Genomic DNA, 16,234 nt, shown 5'->3' with positions numbered 1-16,234 from the left:
CTTTTTGCATTAAGTGAGAGGTCTCTGGTTCAACACCCACCTATAATGTATTTTTATATAGGGTGCGGGTTAGTCGGATAGAATTGAGACTCAACCTGCAGCCTACCTGACCTGCGCTCAAACCTTCTCCACACTCAACCCAATCCGCAGTGGTCAGGTTGACAACCTTAGTCAACCAGATTGAATCGAGTTGGGTACCTGCGAGTAGGGTGCATGCTACCACCCCTACATGACATACTCATTCAATCATAAACTTCATAAGCTTGGCCATTGCCATTATATCTTTTTCTGTTCCAATTGCTGACAAATCCAACACCATTATTGCAGTCTTTTTTTTCTCTATAGTCTCTTTGTCCTTTTTCTTCTCTTTTTTTCCATTTCTAATTTTATTATCATCAATTCTCCTCCAACATCGATGCTATGTGGACCATCGACGGTGAGCAAGGAGAGTGGCAAAACATGGGGTTGCAGCTGCTGTGTAAGGGAGAAGATAAATGACAAAGAAAACCAAGGATTTACATTGTCTTGTTTTTATTTTTTCTTTTTGTTTCTTTTTTTTTTAAATTTTAGGAATCGGCCAGTTCACGAGTTTTCCGGATCGTCAATTTCCGACTATTTTTTCGGTCGAATATAGATTTTTACACTAGATGGCTTTCATAGGTAATCGAACCATATTAAATACAAGTTTATAATTTTATTGGAAGAATTGGTTGGTCCAGTTCAATTTTTAGAACAATGTCATAAATAGACCAAGTCATCACATAATACTTACAGTCAAATTTTCTAATAGTTTTATTTTAACGTTTTTTAATATATTGTTTGTTTGAAGCTCGACCCTTTCAAGGGAGAAGTAAAAGCAAAACAACACTTACAACATGTTAAGTAAAACTAATAATAGCCTACTACTGTCTAGCCCTCACTATCATCACTTGATCATTACATACATCAATCTAATTGCCTCCTCAGCATAACCATCAGAATACAATAACAATAGCAGTAAAGCTTTGTCCCACTAGGTGGAGTTGGCTACATAGATCAAATGACACCATTGAGTTTTATCGTGTATCATGTCTACAAAGAGACCGTTTATATGTAGGTATTGTTTGACCACCTCGTGGATGGTCTTCCTAGGTCTTTCTCTATCTTTCACCCCTTGTCCATCTTCCATCTCATCCACCCTCCTGACTGGGTGCTTTGTCGGTCTTCTTCTCACATGTCTAAACAACCTGAGATGCGATTCTACCATCTTTTCTACAATAGGTACTACTCCAACTCTCTATCTTATATCTTCATTTCTTATTATATCCAATTGCGTATGACCACTCATCCATCTCAACATCTTCATCTCTGCCACACTTAACTTATGTTCGTGCTCCCTTTTGGCCATAAAGCATAGCCGATCTGATAGCTGTGCGATAAAATTTACCTTTAAGTTTTAAAAGACACTTTTTTTTCACATATAAAACTAGATGCACCCTGCTATTCTGACCAACCTTCTTGGATCCTATGATTTACATCATGTTCAATCTCTCCATTATCTTGTATGATGCACCCAAGATACTTAAAACTTTTAACTTTTTGTAGGATTTTTTCTCCAATCTTCACCTCTGTATTAGGGTTTCTCCTTCGGCAACCAAACTTACATTTCATATATTCTGTCTTGCTACGGCTTATGCGCAGACCATACACTTCTAGAGATTCTCTACATAAATCCAACTTCTTATTTAGGTCTTCCCTTAACTCTTCCATAAGGATGATATCATCAGCAAAAAGCATGCACTGTAGCACATGCTCTTGGATATGCTCTATGAGTACTTCCAAGACTAATGTGAAAAAGTATGGACTTAAGGATAATTCCTGGTATAATCCTATACCAATAGCAAATTCCTCTGTCACACCACCTTGAGTCTTCACACTAGTTATAGCCCATCATATATGTCTTAAATTGCACGAACATATGTGATCCTTATTCTCTTCCTTTCAGAAACCTTCCATAAGGTCTCCCTTGGCACCCTATCGTATGCTTTTTCCAAATCAATAAATACTATATGTAGATCCCTTTTATTACTACAATACCTCTCCATCATCCTTCTTAACAGGTATGCAGCTTCAGTGGTGGATTTGCCTGGCATAAAACCAAATAAGTTCTCTGTTATTTGCGTCTCTTGTCTCAGCCTCCATTCTATCACCTTTTTCCATAATTTTATGGTATCCACTCTGTGTGAAATAAAAATATCTTCTACAATTATTTACAAAAATTACAGCAGAGTTTATTAAGTCATATAAGAATTCTCTACAAAAATGAGAGGATCAAGTGGAGATTGAACATTGAAATTAACTTATTGGGACAATCTCATCTTCAGTGAAGACTAAAAAGTAGAATAACTAGTACTGAATGAAGTGGAGAATAATGCAAAGAAAAAGAAATGAAAACCTTTCTTATTACTTAAGTAGTCACATATTTCTAGCTTCCAAATATATAATACTATCAAATAAACTCCTAAAATTGTTTCTTTGATCAATGATAGAATAGAAGAAGATATCAAACTACAAGAAAGGTAATATAAGTTTTTCTATGACATAAATACAGAAATAGTAGGTATAAAAATACATTTGATAAGTAAGATAAGAAGATTTAAGATAAAAGATAGCCAATAAAACACTATAAGAAACATCGTTAAAATTGACAGTTAAGCGGTCGATAATACTAAAAGTCGACGACAAAATGGACGGCGGAGATGGTCGCTATAAAGCTTGTCGATTTTTCAAAATTCTAATAAAATCGACGGCTTGCATAGCTGCCGATAATAATTTAATAAAATCGACAGCTTTTCCGTCTATATTATGAGTTTGAAAATTTTACCTTCTTACTAAAATCGACAATATTGCCGTCGATATTATTGTTTAAAATCGACCCCATTTCTGTCGATATTTGATTCAATAAAATCGACAACCTTGCCGTCGATATTATTATATAAAATTGACATCGTTTTGTCAATATTTGATTCAATAAAATCGACACAATTGCCGTCGATTTAATTATGTAGATACCGACAACTTCTTTGTCTATATTTTGTCTATTTTAAATTTAAAAAGCGACAACGCTATCGTTGATTTTAATAACCATATTTTTATTATTTTTTTAAAGTAGTAAACAATTAATGCAAATAAACTTTTAAATATAGAAATAAAATTTATACAGAATATTAGATAACAAGACAAATAAACTTTTAAATATAAAAATAAAATTTATACTAAATATTAGATAATGAGTTTACAAACTTATCAAAATAATAAATAATCTTCTAACATAAAAACTCAAGACAAGATAAATAACTAACTTAGACTAATATTTGTTTAAATTGCAATCCACCAATAATACAAAATATTCAAATTAAAATAAATAACCTACTCATACTCGTCTAAATAATCATCCAAGTCATCAAGATAATCAGAAATCATCTTTTCTTCGAGAACTCTGTGGTTGTCCTGGTCACTGCAAAATAGGTGGGAGTTAAAAATTGAGCTAACCCATAGGATAAAATTAAAATATATTCAAATATTAAGAATAAAAAATTGATACAAATTAAATATTAAGAATAACTTTTAACTTTTTATAAAAAAATGTTTGTAAAAAAAATGGATATAAATAAATTTAACATAGATATAGATGTTACTTCTATTGTGACTTTGCAGAGATTGTTAAAATCAATATCATTATGCAGTGTAAAATAAACTTACAAAAGTTGCAAATGTGTGAGCTGTCCAATAGAAAAAGGTATTGCACCTTTAATGAGTTGCTTGATAAATCCCTGTATTTAAAACTCCCATTAGTTATAACCAAAATATGAATTAAATGTCATTATCTAATATATATTTTAACAACTTAACTGAAATCTGATATTAATAGTTCAATAAGAAAGTCAAATATGATTCAAAGCAAAATAAATTTTGACAAAAAAAAGCACAGAATTAAAAGAGAGGAAAGTATTACAATATTTTAAATGCAATAGGTTTTTAATATCTGGCGGGATTCCTCCTTAAAAATAATTGGCTCTCAAGTACTTTTCATTATAACCAAATAAACTGTATTAGCCCTTACGCAAGAACATTAAAGGAATGATCATAAAAAGTCAAAGTACTATTTTCACTTACAATGCTCTTAGCTCAGTACAATTGGTAATCTCATTAAGAATAATATCATGTAAATCATTCTGATGAAGTGCCCTATTTCGATACAAACCAACAATTGAATAAAATGAGGGTATAATCATAGATGTTAAATTTCTATTTTCAAGAATTATTGAAATAGTGAACAAGTGGAAGAGGAAAACTACTTACAATCTCCGTAGTCATCTTAATTTTAAAAATGATGAGGTACTGCTTCAACATATTTAAATAAAATTTAGTATGTTTATATATACACGACTATAATAGATGTGAACATAAAACATACTAGTGAGTTGCTCGCGCTTTGCGCGGGACGCTTTGTTATTACATAATAGTATATACTGTTATATAATTCATATGAGTTTGTATTGTTTTGGAATCATACTTACTATTAACTAAATTACTTGATATATATTGACTTTGAGTATAATGTAATGTGTCCCAATTAAGTACGAAAAAGTAGAAAGATAATGTTTTTTTTTGTATATGATATATATTCCCTCGGTCTAGTTTTTTTTTACTACTCACTCGATATGACATTGAGGCCTCCTGTTGTAATAATAATAATAATAATAATAATAATAATAATAATAATAATAATAATAATAATAATAATAATAATAAATTTCATTATTTTTCTTTAAGAGATGTAAAAATAATATTTCTCTATCTTCTATTTATAAAATATGTATTTTCTTTTTATATACTTTTTAAAAAAATCTTCTTTTTAATCTATTTAAATTTTTTTATTAACTACCATTAACTTTACCTATTTTTTAAGAGAAATTAATTTTTTTTACAAAAATATTATTTAGCAAAAATTTTACTTTTTATGATAAATTTTTATTTACTAAAATACTCTTTTAACAAATTATTCTTCTATTGATTAAATTGTATTTTTTAAAATATTTTTAAAAATTTTTTTTGAATGATTAAATTATTTTTTCCTAAGATACGCTTTAATAATTTTTTAATTATTAAAAAACTTGCTTTGCCAAGATGCGAAAGAATGAGATGTTAATTTTTTAAAATTTGGATTTATCTATTTCGATTTATTTTTAAATTTTGATAAAATTGTTAATAATTTTCAATAGATTTATTAATCAAATTATTTATTACTATTAATTATTAAACATATTAACAGTGGTAACATTTTTTAAATTTAATATTAAAATAATATATATTGAGTATTGAAAAATTAGTAGTAAAGTAAAAAAATAATTGTTAATGAAAATTTTAACAAAATCATAATTTAATAATTAAAAAATTATTAAAAAGTATCTTAAAAAAGTGAAATTTTTTATAATAATAATAATAATAATAATAATAATAATAATAGCGCTGATGACGCATGTTCCTATAGTCCCATTAACTAAATCACCGCAATGCTTTATTCAGTTATAGTGTGTTGAACGTGTTTTTATTTATCCATAGAAAAAGAACAGTAAATAGCATTACATTACCAAAGTGTTGGGTTTAACTTTATTTTTGCAAACAGAATACTCGTGGTTTAAATTCGGGATAAATATGTCACTTTTAAATATATGTTTTGAATTTGAATAGTTGCAAGCAATTAATAAATTTTTCACCGCCAAAATCTTCTCCCTCCCTAACTCCCCAAGACACACGCAAGACACATGACATCTTTTGTATCTATTTTTTTTGGTATTTAGCAATTATTACCACCAACCCACATCAATGAGAATTTATTATCACCCACTCCTCCTCTCTATTCTATTAAACACCACCTTTTTAAAAAATAGATCTGGCACTTATAAGAACGATTGCCGCTGCAAGCAGAGTAATTGTTTGCAAGTTGATTTAGTTGATGGTGTATATTGTTGACTTCTGAAGTTACACTTGATATGAAATTCGATCTTCTACACTTGTATAAATTCAGGTGAGAGTATGGTTCCAGAAGAGTGTAGTAGAAATCAGTTTTTTCTTCCACATCTTTTGGCTAGAAAACTAATTTGAAGCGTAACAGAATTTTTTTGGAAGATGTGTTCTGCACTTCTTATTTAGTATTTTAGATTTTTATTTTTAATTTAAGATTATGTATATTGTATTTTGTAATTACAACTGGAGAATCGATCTGTAATCTGGATGAATTTCTGTATAACCAATACTTAAAATTTAGGCTCGTGTTTAGTAGAATAATTAAATAATCAAAATCTAACATGATAATGTGTCTACATCCCATTAATTAAGATATGTTGATAAAAGATACATTGAAAAAGATCCTTTGAGTTAACATGTTGATCTGTTTTGACTGATCTGGCTATCATATTTTTCTTGTGGCAAAAATATGCTACTTACCTATAAACCGCAGTGAATTTCTTATTCTTATTCTCCAGTTTTTGCCAAGGACTACAGTTGAAAAATCAAGAAAAAAGTTGGTATTTTGGTCAATAACCATCCACTTCCGTACACATCAGAATCCTGTAGGAGAATAGAAGTAAGGAATCCTGTTAATTAAACTATTTGCAAATGTATGCTTATTTGTTGAATACTATTCATTAATTAGACATTCATACGTTTTCCTAACTTTTATTTTTCCAGATGCAGTGTGTTCCTGCAATATTAATAGTTTATGTATCAAATAAATGTGCCGAGATGGAGAATGCATTATTATTTCTATGGTTGTACACACAGCGTGTTGTTTCAGGTATGTTTTTAGACTTTTAATTTGACATGGTGACTACCTGTGACAAAAGTTCCTGAACTAATAGGCTAATATGTTCTATACATTGGCATCATGATAGTTTATTCTATATAACTTATTTTAGATTTAAAAATTCTTTGTAATGTAAGCGAAAAAAAATAATAAACAAAATTAACAATTAGTTACATAGAATGTACCTAGGATTGTATGCATTGATAAATCAGAGAACTTGTGATTTCTTATTCAAGATTTCTGAACACCTCTTTGTAAACCACGTTGTCTGTCTCCTTAGCTCTATCATCATCATGATATAGAAGTATCTTTAGACCTTTTTATTTGTAACTCTTGAAACGGCAACATACAATTGTCCATGGATAAAAACAGGATTTTTTAATATCAATCCAACTTTTGATAACGATTGACCTTGACTTTTATTAATAGTCATTGCATAGGATACCATTATAGGAAATTGTCTGCGTTGGAATTTGAACGGTATCCTATGGTCGAATGGGCTTAAAGTCATCCTTGGAATGAACACCTTTTGACCTACATTTTTTCCGAGATGCTTTTTGCTTCTAATATGTGTTTTCCATGCTTTGTGAGAACCATCCGGGTTTCATTGTACAAACCTGCAGAGTGATCGATGTTTCGAAGTAACATGACGGGAGTACCTACATTAAGTGTTAAGTCGTGGTTTGGCACCCTAGAGCACCTAATTGTGTTTAGGAGTTCAAGAGTATAGACAGAAGCTAATATGTCATTATTGTTCTCCATAGGGCATGCTTTCTCACTGCTGAAATATGTTTGTGCTTTGGTTGGGTTTAAACTCTTCATGTACCTATTGATTTCATCAACCAACTCCAATGTGGGTGCGAGAATAGCCCGATCTTCAACTTGCATGTCACAGTTCATTCTGCTCATCATTTCTAGGTAAATTTCTCTACAAATAGCAACTATGGGATCATCCCACTCCTTTATGAGGATGTCATCTGGAATTTCAACATTGTCCGCTCCATCCATAGATCTTCTATATCTCCCATCTCCAATGCTTAAAATCTAATCTGCAAACTCCTTTAGTTCTCTACAACTTTGAGTGCCATTAGCCCCTTCTAGGCGCATGTTCTTCGTAAGTGTCATCAACTTATAGCTATTCCAAATGTATGATGAATTAATTGTTGCATTTACAATCTCCTGTCTAGTCCCTTTAGGTATCACGGGTAATATTTGTCTAAAATCTCCTCCAAACACAATTGTCTTCCCTCCAAATGGTTGTTCTTCACTTCTTGAGTTGTTAAACCTCAAAATATTTTGCATTGTTCTATCAAGAGCTTCTATACAATATATGTTCACCATAGGAGCTTCATCCCATATTATTAGCTTCGTCTTAATCAGTAAATCAGCTAATGGACTTCCTTGTTTTATGTTGCATGTTGAAAACTCATCAAGATTTAGGGAGATTGCAAAACGTGCATGAGCTGTCCTTCCACCATGTAGTAACAAAGATGCTATTCCTCTTGATGCTACAGTAAATACTATTTGACCTTTGGATCTTAACCCAGATGCTAAAGTCTTCCATACAAATATTTTTTCTATACCACCATATCCATATAAGAAGAAAACTACACCTTCCTTTTTGTTAACAGCATCCATAACTTGTTTGTATACACTTTTCTGCTCATCAGTTAGCTGTGATAGTTGAATGTTGTGTTCATCCGAGAGTCTACGTCTATCATAACAAATCTCATCACATATTAGCCGATTCACTCCTATTGTGATCAAATCAGTTGAATATGCATCCAAATCGGGATACGACATAAATTGAAAATCTTTAAGACTGTTATTGTGACTTTTCAACTTGTGCTCAATGTATATAAGAGTGAAATCCTTAAGCTCTTCATTGGACAAAGTAAGGCCTGTGCAAGTAAGATAAATTTATGAATTGCATCGCAAAAATGTATAGGTTATTAACGTAGTATATAGAATAATCAAACTAATATTTTTAATTACCTGGGTTGTCAAGAATTCTTCTTTAGCGATGTAATATGTCATTGGAAAGCAAAGTCCATGTATTTTCCCATACATGTTCAAGTCTTGCCATTGAATTTGAAAATAGTAGTGTTGCAAATAACTTTCGCAAATAATCTCCAAATACCCAACTACTTGCTTCCTTGATTGCATCAATGTATTCTTTGTCATCATCCAATAGACCACGTGTGTAACATGCATCCCTGAATGTTTCGTACAAAACATCATCTACGGTTCTAATCTCTTCGTAGGAAATAGGACCTCTAACAAAGTTTAAGAGTAGTCTTAAATAATAAATTTCACCAGACTCTGGTGGCACAAAAAAATCCCACCAATAACCGAGTGTGATTTCCGTGGTGCCCAAACTCTTTCTTGTGCCTTCCAAAAAAACTTTGTAGGAAACTCTACATAAGTTAGAGAACGGGCTTCTTGATATTCTTTGTTTGCCTCAAACCATCCCAAAAACATCGACTCCTTCACAGAAGCTTGTCTAGCAACCTCATCAAGATTCTCATGGTCTTTGAATATCACTGGTTGCTCATTGGGCAAGTGAAATTCGAGCTAATTACAGATGGATCTCTGTAATGAATATTATATCCAAAAATTCTCCACGCTGCCTCACATGGAGATATGTACCTACAGTCATAATACATGCTAACTTCATCAACTTCATCCTCCTTGGCATTTTGGTTTGTAGTTTTGTAGAAAGTCGCTGTGACGCGATCATTTCCTTTGTTCACATATTTAAAAAAATACTTGATTGATCTTGATTGGTTACACCATTCAACATTTATGTGTGCCCCATATCTCAATAGTAAGAACCTATTGTGTGGAACCACATATCTATTGTCAAGGTCAACACCTGTTTTGGTGATTACCTTTCCGTCATCTTTGCGTCTATATATTGGATAACCATCGTCATCAATTGAGGTCGTCTCAACAAATTCTTTTGGAAAATGTCGGATACATTTGCCATTTTCCATGCAAGGCGAGTCTTTTCTAGCAAAACCGCATGGGCCATGTATCATGTGCTTTTCCACAGCATCATAATATTCTGGGTCTTTATCCTTATCTGAAATTTCTGTTGATATAATTCGACCAATGTCCTCTCCAGTAGGATATTTATCATAACGATGTAAGAATACCAGTATGTGAGCGTGAAGAAGTCCACGTTTTTGAAATTCAATAGTATACATAACTGCAAAAAAGATTAAAAAAGTGATTTGGTTAGACCTTATTAATCCTATTTTAAGTATGGTGTTGGAGTAATGTCTCAAGAGGCTATGTAAAGTTTCTTTTTTAAGATGCCTATTAAAATAATAAAATATAGATTCAATCCCTACTAAAATTTTGATTTTTTACCAAATTTCAAACAAAAGTCATAGTTTTACTATCTTCCACACTTTAACATATGGGTTCTAATACTATAATAAATCTATTTGTGCATGGTGCATCCAGTGGTGATTTAAGTCACCGAGCATGTGAATTGAAACATGGCATGATACTAAGATCTTCCCTATATATGTTCTAATGCTTTCTCAGATGTAATCAGCAACCATTATTTCTCTAAATAAAAATTGTTTGAATAATTAAACTTTTACATGCACAATATTCGAATCTGCCTACAATATTTCTTTGTATGCATAAATCACATATGAATGAATAATTTACCTGCAATGACTCTTCCAAAAATTTTCTTCGTCTTGATTTCTTTGATTAGTTGATCTAATTTCACTTTAAAAGCTCTACAAACTATGTCTGGTCGGTCCTCTGCATTTAACTCTCTGTTCCTTAGAAAATCTTCAAGCTCTGGCCATTTCGGATTGCATGTAAATGTTATGAATAAGTCTGGGTATCCTACAACTTTGCAAATAGCCATCACATCTTGATAATTTTGTATTATGTACCTAGGACCTCCCGTAAACAATGACGGTAAGATAATACGCTTTTCTCGAGACTTCTTTTAAATCCTTGTATAATTCACATCTTAATTTTTCTTGCTCAAGACGTATGAAATTGAGTCTCACGGACTCAATCATCGAATAGCCGTCGACTAAAAACTGTTGGAATAATCTCCTTGAATACAACAATGGTGATCCATCAGCCAATCTTTCTTGTATTCGAAATGCAAAGAATTCTTTCATTGTAACTTCTTTTCTACTTTTGCCACCATTTGTAAATCTCTTGTTAAGCATTATATCCTCCTTATAGCCATTCTCACCATATAATTTTTTCATTTTTTTATGTTTGGTTTAAAGATATCACTCCAAAGCAAATAAATACCTGATATTGAAAAAATGAGTATAAAAAAGATTGTGTGTTTGACAATATCCAAGCTTTATCTGGGTAATATCAGTCTTTCACTCTTTTTCTTAAGTTTGACATTTACCTTATTATGTTACATTTAATCACTGCATTTGCTTGTTCAGGTACCAATAAGATTTGATTTTTATCCCCTTTAGTTTCATGCTAAAGCAAATGTCTTTATCCCTAAAAATATGAAAGTAACTATTGTCAGTCTTTTCAATAAAACTTATGATAGCTAACCTATCTATCACTCATTTAACTTTCTTTGATCCTAAGTAGTGAAACTTTTTCATGCTATACTAATTTTTTATTCATCTATCAGTTAATATCCATTGGTCTGATATTTTATCCCCTTCAATTACAACATGTCGTACAATATAAATCCTTTTCATAGGTATTTTCTTTTGCAACTTGCTTATTTGACGTTGAGCTATTTGTATGTTAACAATTCATTATTTTAGACTTTGACTATATATAAAAAAAATTTCATCTGATATATATAAAAATCTTTTTTTATCTCCTCTGTGTGTGAGCAAGCAAAAGAGAGAATTACAGGAGCATTGCAAATGTAATTACAAATTTTTAAAATTTCTTATTTTTATCCAAATATCTTGCTTTTATAATGGACAATTTGAATATTATTCATAATTTGTTTCCTTTTGCTGTTTTCATATATATTTATTTCTAACTCAAAACAAATTAGTACTACAATATATTGAAAGTATTTTATTTGAAGGAAATGATTTAATTTTAAAAATATCCAAAAATTTTATATGATCAATTATTTCAACTGGAACCAACAGATAAATTTAAAAAAATTTATATTTTTTGTTATGATTTTTATTTCCTATATTTATTATGCTACATTGTCAGTCACTTAAAACTATTTCATGTGTAACTTCATTTTTTTAATTATGTTTTTCATATCATCAATTGATTATAGATTTTCATATTGTTTTTTAATTTCTGTCAGTGTATAGTCCAATTGGGCCAGCCAAACCCAAAATCCAATAGTATATGTATCTTTGGACTGCAATTTTATGGGAGCAAAACCAATGTTTACTTGATCTATGTATATAACACATGATTTTGTATTTATTTCTATGTCATAGTCAGAATTAATCCATCTTTACTCATTTTGAAAACACTCGATAACGATTAGACACTAATAAAAATAAATTTTGCCTTCTCAATAAAGTGAATGATATCTAATTATAATTGGTCAACGGTAGTATAACTCATCACTTCAATTGTATGATATCACCATGCTTGTAACCCCAATTAACAAATTAATTATTAAATAGATATAATTTAATATTAACCAATCTAAATTTCACATGTTTTTTTATTTATTATTATCTATATAATAAAAAATTAACCACTTAATTCATTTAACGTGTGTTCTAAAAGAGCTTAATAGCTATTGTCATTTTAATAACTAAATTTGAGTTGAACTTAAATTAAAACTAAATATTCACATCAACTGAAATAGAAATGAGTATAAAAAAATGTGTGTTTCACAATATCCAAACTTCATTTGGACAATATCAGTCTTTTACTCTTTTTTTTTTGAAGTTTGATCTTTATCTTATTATGTTACACTTTATTACTTTATTTTCAGGTTCAGGTAGATTAAGATTTGATTCGTATCCCCTTTAGTTCCATAATTAAGCAAATGTCTTTATCCCAAAAAATGTGAAAGTAATTATTGTCAATCTTTTCAATTACACCTATGATAACTAATCTATCGTATCACTCATGTAACTTTCTTTGACCCTAAGTAGTGAAACTTTTTTATGCTAGACTAATTTTTTATTCATCTATCTACTAGTATTCATTGATCTGGTATTTTATCCCCTTTAATTACAACATGTTGTACAATGTAAATCCTTTTCATATGTACTTTCTTTTGCAATTTGCTTATTTGACGGTGAAGTATTTGACAATTTATTATTTTGGACATGGACTCAATTCACCCTTGTTCACAACATTTACTATATATAAAAATCTTTTTCCATTTGCTATATATAAATTTTTTTTATCTTCTCCAAAAGAGGGAAGTAGCAGGAACATAGCAAATGTAATTACAAATTTTTAAAATGGTTTATTTCTATCCAAATGACTTCCTTTTATAATGGACAATTTGAATATTATTCTTAATTTTTTTCTTTTAATGTTTTCATATATATTTATTTTTAACTTAAAAAATTTATAGTTTGTCAGGCTTTTACATTGGATTCTTATACAAATTGCAAAATAATATAACTAATATAGGCTACTTTTAACATTATTGCCCCTAGAAAAAACTTTCTTAATGATTTAATGACAATGAATCTTGATCGTATCTAGATAAGTTTGCCTGTCAATTTAGCCAGCCTTTTCTATTTTGCCAAAAAAAAAATAGAGCATAGTACATCTTTTTCATCACAATCTAACATACTAAATGGCAATAGCTTTATGATGTATCTATTTAGGGCCATATTAGACATTGTTTATGGTAGCTTTGACCTTCTTTGTTTCCTAAATTTTAAAAAGGTGGGTTTCATCTATTCTTGACTTCTTTCTCGATTCAATTGTCTCATTTTACTAAAATTGCTCATGAAATTTGAAATTGTATTCTGCCTAGAAACATAATACCTTGCTTTCTTTATGTGTTATGGTCAATTGAGTATCTAAAAAAAATTGTAAATCTTTGTAACTGGTAAATCAAACCTTTTTTTGTTATAAGACAATATAACAAACCTATTACTGGTACACTTTAAAATTGGAGGATGCATCTGCACTGCATCCTTTTATATTTATGGACACAAATGCATGTGTTATTACAATGCTCATAGTTCACTTTCCCAAAATAAGAACTACTTTTATTCGTTTTTTCTAACTTAATAGGATATGAATTATTATATTTCTTTTTTGGTTAAATTTTACATATTAAAAAGTACTATTTGTATAAAAATATTGCATCGATCTTATCTGATATATATTATTTGATAAATAAAAGTGCTATGCCATAATACTATGTGTGTGACCAAGATTAAATGGATCTTAATCAACAAATATAAATAGCTCATCTAGGATTATATTTTTTTGATACATTTTAATATATTTTTTAATATTAAAATCAATTGAATGTTCATTATGTGACTCTAAATTAAAATCTCAATGAGTATCAATTTGCTTATCCATTTTTAGATTAATTTGCTAATTGGGTTATCAATTTATTTAAGTAATATTTTTATTTAAATAGATACAAAATAATTTTAGCCAATAAATTATTAAATAAATACAAAATAATTTTGATATAAATATGCAACTGTTTAGATCCAATTGACACTCACAATGTCCAATTAAGTATTCTTTAAATTAAGTTGTAAATTATTCAGGACATTATCATTATTATTTTGGGATATACCTTTTGATCACTACAGAAACCTTAGAACAATCAAAGGCATATGATATTTTCACTTTTATGGAATACAATTGAAAAAAAAATGTTGATCTACTTGGATTGTTAGTCGTAGAAACATAAGTACTTTGGATAAATTTTGCCCCCAATAAAAGAGCTCACATATTGTCCATTACTTTCATCCTAATCTCAATTGAACTAATTTTATAAATATACAACATTTACTCTTTCTAATTAGACATGTCTTCTTTTATCATTTAAATTGTTATGTTTCTTATAAATGAAAGCAAGTTTCTTATAGTTTATCATTCTTTTACATAGAGTTCCTATAGAAATTCTAAAATAATATAACTATTATAAACTACTTTTAACTTTATTGCCCATAGTTAGTTTTCTTAATGCTTTAATGGCAATGAATCTTGATCATATCTGGATAAGCTTGCCTGTCAGTTTAGCTTGTCTTTTCTGCTTACAGCAAATCATATAGAGCACAGACTACTCTTTTCATCCCAAACTAACATACTAAATGGCAATAGCTCTATGATGAATATATTTAATTATTTTATTATACATTGTTTATGGTAACTTTGACCTTCTTTGTTTTTTGGATTTTAAAAAGGTGATTTTGGTCTATTATTGACTTCTTTGTTGGTTTAATTGTCTCATTTCACTGAAATTGCTCATGAAATTTGAAAACATATTCTGCCCAGAAAGATAATGTTTGACTTTTTTTGTGTTATGGTCAATTGAATATCTAAAAAATCTTATAAATGATAAACCAATTTTTTTTATAAGATAACACAAAAAACATGTTAATATTGCACTTTCAAAATTAGGGGATGCTTCTGCATTGGATTCTTGTACATCTATGGGCAAAAAAAGCTTAGAATTTCTGTTATCACCATGTTCATGGTTCACTTTTCTAAAATAAGAACTGCTTCTATATTATTTTTCTCATTTTGTTTAGATTTGAATTACTATATCATCCAATATCTCCGTTTTCAGATATTTTTCATATTATGTTTTCATGTTAATCACTTATAACTATATATTGATATTAAAGCTGGAAGTTAATAACATACTCACATATTTCTTATAGCTCTGTATTACCTTAAAATAACATAGGATTACTATCCTGTGTCATTGTTGGTTAAGATTTCTTTTTACATAATGCAGAGTTTATATTTGGTCAATCATTTTTATTGTAGGATCATAATGAAAGCATGAATCCTGTTATGGGAGTTGTCCTCAGTTTATATACATTGAATTTTGTTCTACTCTAAACTAACTATAAGTAGTGCGCTGACACATTTTAGGTGATATTATATAATTACATATATGTTTCTTTAGCAGCATTCATAAAAGATATGCTTTGCATACATACTTTTGATCCGATTTGGTTAAGCACAATGTATACACTGCTAAATATATAACTGCCCACTCTTACTTTAATATGATAATTCTTGTGCCTGTTAAATAATTTTAATCGTTTCTTTTCGAACTTGTTTCGATCTAGATATACTTAACTATATTCATCTTGGGTGTAAGTGATAAAAACAGAATAATAACAACAACATATATGTAAAAGAAAAAATTAGATATCATTTTAGTGGTCAATTAAACTAAAGACTGGCAATCCAAAATGTAATACAAATTCTAAA

At 29.5% G+C, this 16,234-nt stretch overlaps 2 protein-coding genes across 2 annotated transcripts; both read right to left on the bottom strand.

Annotated features, from left to right (window-relative positions):
* Window positions 1-7,381: 7,381 nt before the first annotated feature.
* LOC140181264 (uncharacterized) lies at window positions 7,382-7,855 on the bottom strand. The gene has a single exon (XM_072224804.1). It carries the CDS (start codon window positions 7,853-7,855, stop codon window positions 7,382-7,384), a length of 474 nt encoding a protein of 157 aa, XP_072080905.1.
* Window positions 7,856-7,891: 36 nt separating this feature from the next.
* Window positions 7,892-10,739, bottom strand: LOC140181238 (uncharacterized). Its single transcript, XM_072224773.1, has 4 exons — window positions 10,532-10,739; window positions 9,497-10,058; window positions 8,996-9,123; window positions 7,892-8,748 (listed from the first exon to the last, which is right to left on the bottom strand). Exons 1-4 carry the CDS (start codon window positions 10,737-10,739, stop codon window positions 7,892-7,894), a joined length of 1,755 nt encoding a protein of 584 aa, XP_072080874.1.
* Window positions 10,740-16,234: the final 5,495 nt, after the last annotated feature.

The sequence above is a fragment of the Arachis hypogaea genome, chromosome 1 (genome assembly GCF_003086295.3).
Source record: "Arachis hypogaea cultivar Tifrunner chromosome 1, arahy.Tifrunner.gnm2.J5K5, whole genome shotgun sequence".
Lineage (NCBI taxonomy): Eukaryota > Viridiplantae > Streptophyta > Magnoliopsida > Fabales > Fabaceae > Arachis > Arachis hypogaea.
The sequence above is the reverse complement of the archived record's forward strand: the minus strand, read 5'-3'. Positions and strand labels throughout refer to the sequence as shown.